The sequence below is a fragment of the Diuraphis noxia genome, unplaced genomic scaffold (assembly GCF_037042655.1).
Source record: "Diuraphis noxia isolate RWA-SAM2 unplaced genomic scaffold, SU_Dnox_SAM2 contig0005, whole genome shotgun sequence".
NCBI classification, from domain to species: domain Eukaryota; kingdom Metazoa; phylum Arthropoda; class Insecta; order Hemiptera; family Aphididae; genus Diuraphis; species Diuraphis noxia.
The window spans coordinates 33,404,118-33,410,988 of NW_028301715.1; the positions used below are offsets into that span (position 1 = coordinate 33,404,118).

At 25.2% G+C, this 6,871-nt stretch overlaps 1 protein-coding gene across 3 annotated transcripts; it reads right to left on the reverse strand.

Moving 5' to 3' along the window:
* Window positions 1-965: 965 nt before the first annotated feature.
* Window positions 966-6,312, reverse strand: LOC107169573 (facilitated trehalose transporter Tret1-like). 3 transcript variants are annotated; one of them, XM_089229591.1, is made up of 8 exons: window positions 6,210-6,312; window positions 5,183-5,261; window positions 4,859-5,053; window positions 4,032-4,420; window positions 3,804-3,960; window positions 3,551-3,729; window positions 3,168-3,433; window positions 966-1,795 (listed from the first exon to the last, which is right to left on the reverse strand). In XM_089229591.1, exons 3-8 carry the CDS (start codon window positions 4,953-4,955, stop codon window positions 1,579-1,581), a joined length of 1,305 nt encoding a protein of 434 aa, XP_089085717.1. In that variant the 5' UTR covers window positions 4,956-5,053; window positions 5,183-5,261; window positions 6,210-6,312; the 3' UTR covers window positions 966-1,578. The 3 variants fall into 3 exon arrangements, with proteins under 3 accessions (XP_089085717.1, XP_015374842.2, XP_089085718.1); XM_015519356.2 differs by lacking the exon at window positions 6,210-6,312 and adding an exon at window positions 6,019-6,144 and having other exon boundaries at window positions 4,859-5,009; XM_089229592.1 differs by lacking the exon at window positions 6,210-6,312 and adding an exon at window positions 6,019-6,143.
* Between the last annotated feature and the right edge of the window lie 559 nt (window positions 6,313-6,871).

Here is a 6,871-nt window from a genome sequence, read left to right on the forward strand (position 1 = left end):
CAAGGTTTATAAATTTTTTCCATACATTGCATGTAGTTATCATAATATCTTATATCATACATTTGTACCATAGATTATGCTAGTATAGAAAAAAATATTAATGCAACCAAAAACTAAAAGATTTAGACGACTAGAAGAATTAAATAATAAAATGTAATAGTAACTAATCAATTAGTAATTATTGGATTAATAAGTGTCCAAGACTATAATAGAATCTAAAATAAATCAAATATAAGTTTTATACGCGCACAACATTTAAATATAAAATATGTTATACGCTCACAAAATGTTTTGTATATTGACAATGGAGTTTTTTATTGGAAGAAAAAGTTATGGAGAACTTTGAGTTGGGTATTATAACTTTAGGTATAAATCACAACAATTTTATGGATTTTCAACTTCATAATTCCATGCAAATTTTCACGATTTTGATATATTTTGTAAACATTTTAACTTTAAATGCTTATAAACAAAAATCATAATTTTTGATTTTTTTATTACGATAAGTACAACTTATGATAAACCATGTATTAAATTTGAAAGATTTTATAGAATTTTTTTATAAGTATTTAAAAAAAAAAAAAACTTAGAAAAATTGAAAATTTTAACTGTCCATAAATAATTTAAAATAAGTCAAAATATTTTGAAAATTAAATAGTAAATATATAACGCTAATATAAAAATTACTAGTAATGGTTGAAATGTAGAATAGTAGAATAGTGGTGGCGGGGTGTGCCAACCAGACAAAAGCTGGTTTTATATGAACATACCTGTTTATCTAGTCATTCAATGAAGTATAAAGTAGGTATACTGACACTAAATAAAACATAGCTAATATTTTCTATGTGAATACATTTCGAAAACAAAGCTATTATAAAGGCATAAACTATTATAAGCATAATAGAACATATTGGTATAAATTTATTTAAAAAAAAAATATAAAATAATATAGATACTATATAATATTATTATGTACAAATAAATAAATATATTTATTAAGTATTAACAATGTTAAAAAATATTCGTAAATGGTATCAAAAAATAAACACAAACGTTATTATAGTAGTTATACATCTACGATCTACCAGACTTCGCTCGGGAATTATAATTAATAAAACTAACTAAAGTATATTTTATTTCACTAGGCATATCTGGCATCATTGATATATACATTTTTCCATAAAACTATGCTTACAACTTTCTCTCTAATGTGCTTTTTAAATTGAATAAGCCCGTTTGGTAATTTTCGATATTATCCAAGACATAAAAAAAAAAACTTTGTTTTATACATACAAAGATATTCGTTCAATATAAACTTTATCATTGTTAACATAATATAATATCTGAATAATGCATGTATCTAAATCTCATTTTATGTTTATGTACTATGTGCATACAATAAATTACAGTATACCATATTATATTTGTATACCTACATTTTTTTCTGTCCTCGTAATCCATCGAGATTTGATGTAATGAAAATCAGTAAGTTTTTAATATAATTAAAAAACATTTTGTACATACAAAGTTCACCAGTATTGAATTAAAAAAAAAAATAAAACGATTGAGCGTTTGTTTTTATTTGAAAAACTCCGAAATTTCTTGTAAGGTTTTGTTTTCAGTTTCTGGTAAGCAAAAATAAAAATATACACAGCCAAATAAACCAACAATACCAATTGTAGTAAATACATTATAAAATTCCAATAATAATGACAAATCCGGGTAATATTTTGTCATGAAAAAGGTTATGATAAAACATAAACACGTACTAATACTGCACAAAATATTTCTACTCCTGAAATAAAAATAAAAAATTTATTTTCATGATTGATTATATACACTATAATTTACGACGAAAATTATTCTATATAATATTTTTTATCAAATTAAAATATAAAATGTAATTATCGTTTAGAATAAAAACGTTTTATAATTTTGAATTCCCATCACGCTAAGAGTTACTAGTGGGTGACTTCTTAATCACGTATACCTATCATGTGTCTTTTTTTGTCTCTTATCACTTATACTCATTATGCTAAGAAGTATAGATTGTATAATTATTATAAAAAATAAAAAATAATTTTGAATAAGTATTGTATTATACAAAGTTATTATCAAGCATCTTCACCCCATATTTTCCCTTGGTGTAATCCATAATCAATTATTTAGTTATTTTTTAAATCATCAATTATTAACAATATTTTCAAATACTTGATCATTTGTGGATTAAAGAAGTCAATATTAATAATCTATTAAAATTTTACAATTTATAAAAAATGTCAGAGTATAGTAAGTATAATAGAATACATTTTGCAACTATTTTTTATATTTTTGTTCATGAAATAATTTTTTTTAGGATAATTATTTTAGAATGTTGGTTGAATGTAAATTGGGACCTAGTGTGGCGCGGTGGTTGCACACAATTTCAAATGTGGCTCTCGACATTTTTTACGACAAATCATTTCCTCCCCAAATAAAAAACACACATTCCAATCGAACCAACCGTAAGCCCAACACAAACAAAATGACACATGTTACTGAGTTTTGTCAAAAAAAAAAAAATTGAGAACTGGAAAATTATTCATTCAAAATACGTTGAATTAAATAGACATATTAAAATGTACAGAAAAAATCCAATAGCTTAACAATATGTTTATTAAAAGCTTATGTTTTTTGATTTTTATTTGAAAACAAAACGAGGATTTGTATCGCCAATCAAATACTCCTTAAAAAAGAACTAAATATTTAGGTATTTGAAAATATAGTAGTTTACTTAAAAACTCAAAAAATCAGAATTTTTATAAATTTAAAATATAAGAAAACTGGAGATGAGTAGTCTCGGTGAATCATTACAATCATTTTCCAAAAATTTACCTAATACAAGTGAACAAAATTCAATAATTACTTTATTAGAATCATTCATAATTGTTTGTCTAGAAATTAAAATTTTTAGTGTTAAAATGTTTATTTAGACCATTTATAGTAATTTAAAAATTTTCAATTGAAATTTAAAAAATATTTTAAAATGAATGAAAAAAATATCAAAAGTAATTATTTCTTACATTTTGTTTTGCTCAACTGTGTTAAAAATAATAAATTCAGGTGAAATATATAAAAATATCGTAATAAAATATATACGTTTAATTTTTAATACAGTTTTGACTTACTTTGCTGGAAAAATTTCTGTTACAAGGGTCCACGAGATTGGCGTTATTCCAACTGATGAAATAAAAATGGTAGTAAGAAAAAGTACTAGTACTATCCAAGAGGTTATTGGTTCTGCATTTTTCCAATAAACACCGATCAGCCCAATTGTTATATATAAAATAGAACAAATCGATAACGTAAATAACGTGAGAAATCGTTTGCCTAATTTACGTATTAAAAAAACCGCCATTAAACTCCCTACTACAGAAAGAGCCATAGAGAATGACTGAAAATAAAATTGAATGCATTAAAAAAACAAAACAAAATATTTAAATAACGTTAGTCGAGTAAAAATGTGATAGACAAGTACGCAACTCAAAAACTAAAATCATGGCTAACTTACTATTGTCCATTCAACGTTAACTGGCGCTTCAAATTTATGAAGTATTGAAACTAAATATGGTAATAATGGCAATCCAGACACTAAATTCATGAAAAAGAAATATATCATCATCAAACGAAAAGGTTTCATGACTTCGGGCTCAAACATATGTTTCCAAATACCTATATCTTCTTTACGATCTATAAAAATGTAACAACCTGTTGAGCTACAATAAAATAAAATAATCTGTGTAATGGAAAATTAATGATATTACTCGGATCGTCATTTTTGGAGGGCGAATTGTATCTGACCATTTCTTGAAATTCATTTTCACATTTTTCGTACGAAACTTTTCCCCTCAATCTGCTAAGGTTTCGGTGAGCTTTTGAATGTTTTCCCTTGGCCAATAACCACACCGGAGAATCTGGCGTCTAAAATGTATCATGGTTTTGGTTGATTATTATTGAGCCGTAGGAAATACCGATTGCATATGCCTGATTACCGTTAATGATAAAGCAATAGTCAAAATTGGAAACACCGTGGTCAATAGCACTGTCAATCTCCATTGCATGGTAATACTGTACACCATAGTCAATATTATGGATCCACCATAATAAAATATGTTTAGGGCCGAAATCAACGCGCCTCTTAGTTTTGGTTCGCATACTTCACCGGCGTACGCAAGACTCGGAGCGTTCGAAAACCCTAAATTCAACGCCATCAGGATTGAGCTGACGTACAGCATATCTATGTTTTCGGCAAAGTACAACATCATCTGAGCTACTATGCCCGGTATGTTTGTCATTATCATACACTTCTTGTGGCCAAATCGGTCCAGTAAAAACAAAGATAGAATATTACCCACAGGTGTGAACAAATATAACAAACTAGCTGAAATGTCATAAAATATTTTTTAATATATTATTTCAAAATATTTATTTTGATATGATTATAAAAAAGCATTCTTTTTGCACTATTTTAATAATATAATTACTAATTGGCTTATAAGAGCTATTGGGGGTTAAATAATTTAACAAATTTAATGGAGGTAAAGTTAAAAATGTTTAATTTACAGTTTAGTATACCTTTATGTATACCATTTTATGCTTTAGGTTATTTTTTTTAGAAAACAGGTACCTGATATATTATATTTTTATAGATACTATCTCAAAAAATAAGTGTTATAAATATATTTAATTTCCATTTTTTTTTGTATTAATTTTTCATTATTGTATTTTAGTTGAAACAAAATAGCTGGTATACCATCCATACGGATGAATTTTGTTGCTGAATAGAGGTTGCGTATTGATATTTGATTGATATACTCACCGAACCAAGATGCTTCTTCACTTGTCATTCTCAAAAATTCGTTTGAGTCTTTGGATGCGTTATTCTCTAAGGCCCCAATAACTATAGTGGAGATCATGACTTGAGCACCGAGTTCTATTTGTAAGAACCAAGCTCCTGATATTGCCCAACACTGTTTAGAAATGTATACATTGAATCGTTGTATAAATTATCGCACTTAAATAAATACATAATATTATATTGATATGTATGACTACTTTTATTTATTTTTTATATAGGTATCACTCGCTGTTTCAATTAATACAAAATTTGAATTTATTTCATTATTATAAATAACAGACTTACCTGAGCTAAAGTTGATTTTATTCCATATTGATAATGCTTACTTTCATCTATATTGTTAGATGGCATGGTGTTATTTGTTCTGTAAAAAAGTAATATTAATTAATAACAACAATTTTGTGGTATACGTTATACAATATTGCAATATTCTAGTTAAATTCAAACATAAAATAATAATCTAATATTTTGAGTATCTGCTTATAATAGAGTATAAAGTGTTGGGTATTCTATCTAAATTCTTAAGTACTAAATTTATCAATTCAAGTATCAGTTTATGATTAAAAATAAATATTATATAAAACTAGAATTTAAAAAAAAAAAGAAATTTTTACTTTTAACTAATTTTATAAAATGATTTCTTATTTATGAACAGAAAATGCCCTTTTATAAATAGTATGATTTATTGAAACTTAAATAATAAGTTATTTTTTTATAGATACTTTAAATTTAGCTATAATCATTTTAGATTTTTATGGAAGTATCAATTGTATCAATATTATTTTGAAATTTTTTTTTTGATCTTACATACGAGCACAATACATATCGATGTACTTTTCTGATTAAATTCACTAACTTTTTAGGTATTTTTGAGATAATTGGTATTTTTAGTTTTCAAGAAAATTCAGGATATCAATAATTAATTTAAAAATAGTGTAGTTTGCTCTTTGAATAATAAAAAATCATTTTAAAATTATTAAAAAAATAATATTTAATTACAAAATATATTGTTTTATTTATTTAAAAATATAAAATATCACGCCGATGTTAAAACTAGAAATATTTAATTTTTGCATTATTTATTAATTTAGGCTGTAACAGTTATTTATCATATTTTTTACTTTGTCAAAGGCATTGCAATTTTTTTTTTAAACATTTTCTTGTGCCTGCGAATAGTTAAAAATAATAAAATTATTTTATTTCTCGTCCGTTTGTTATGTTTAAATTAATATTATATTTATTTTAATTATTCTTAAATTAAAATAAGAAGAATGTACTCAACATAAACACAATTTTCCAAAAAAAAACACACCAGATTTTTACTAAGACGTTCAATTGAATCAGCTTATGCGATTATCACTCAACGACCAACGTATACTGATTTTAAAACTAGTATGTTATAATATAATTTATTGCATGTAATTAATATTGCGGCCATCTAAGTGTTTCATACTATCTTTCATCGTAATCCTTTTGATAACAACACGTTGTTAAATAAAATTTAGTTTAAACATTGCTCTGTTATCATCAAATTCACTGTTGCCGCCAATCTATTCAACCTTATATATCTTTACTATTTATATGTTCATTAATGACGCATAATCGTTAACCATCTATCCATTTAAATTATATCTATATTTTGTTTAAAAAAATATTATAATACTATGTAAATATATATCCTCATGACATTAAATATGTTAGTAAAAAATTTAAAAACAATTTTTGGTTCTCATTTAAATTAGATATATATATATTAGATTCTGAGCGGAGCGATGAATGTATTGATTTTACCATGATGTGTGTGTTTTTTTTTGTGTCTGTCATCACGTTTTGGGGCAGTAAAAGTACTTCGATTTTCGACTTCAGTACCGCGTTCGATTAGAAAATGAATCTAGTTGGTACTATGAGGGGTAAGAAGTAAAAAATTCCCAATATGCTACTGAATAATCGGGATAAAAACTAAAATTAAGGAAA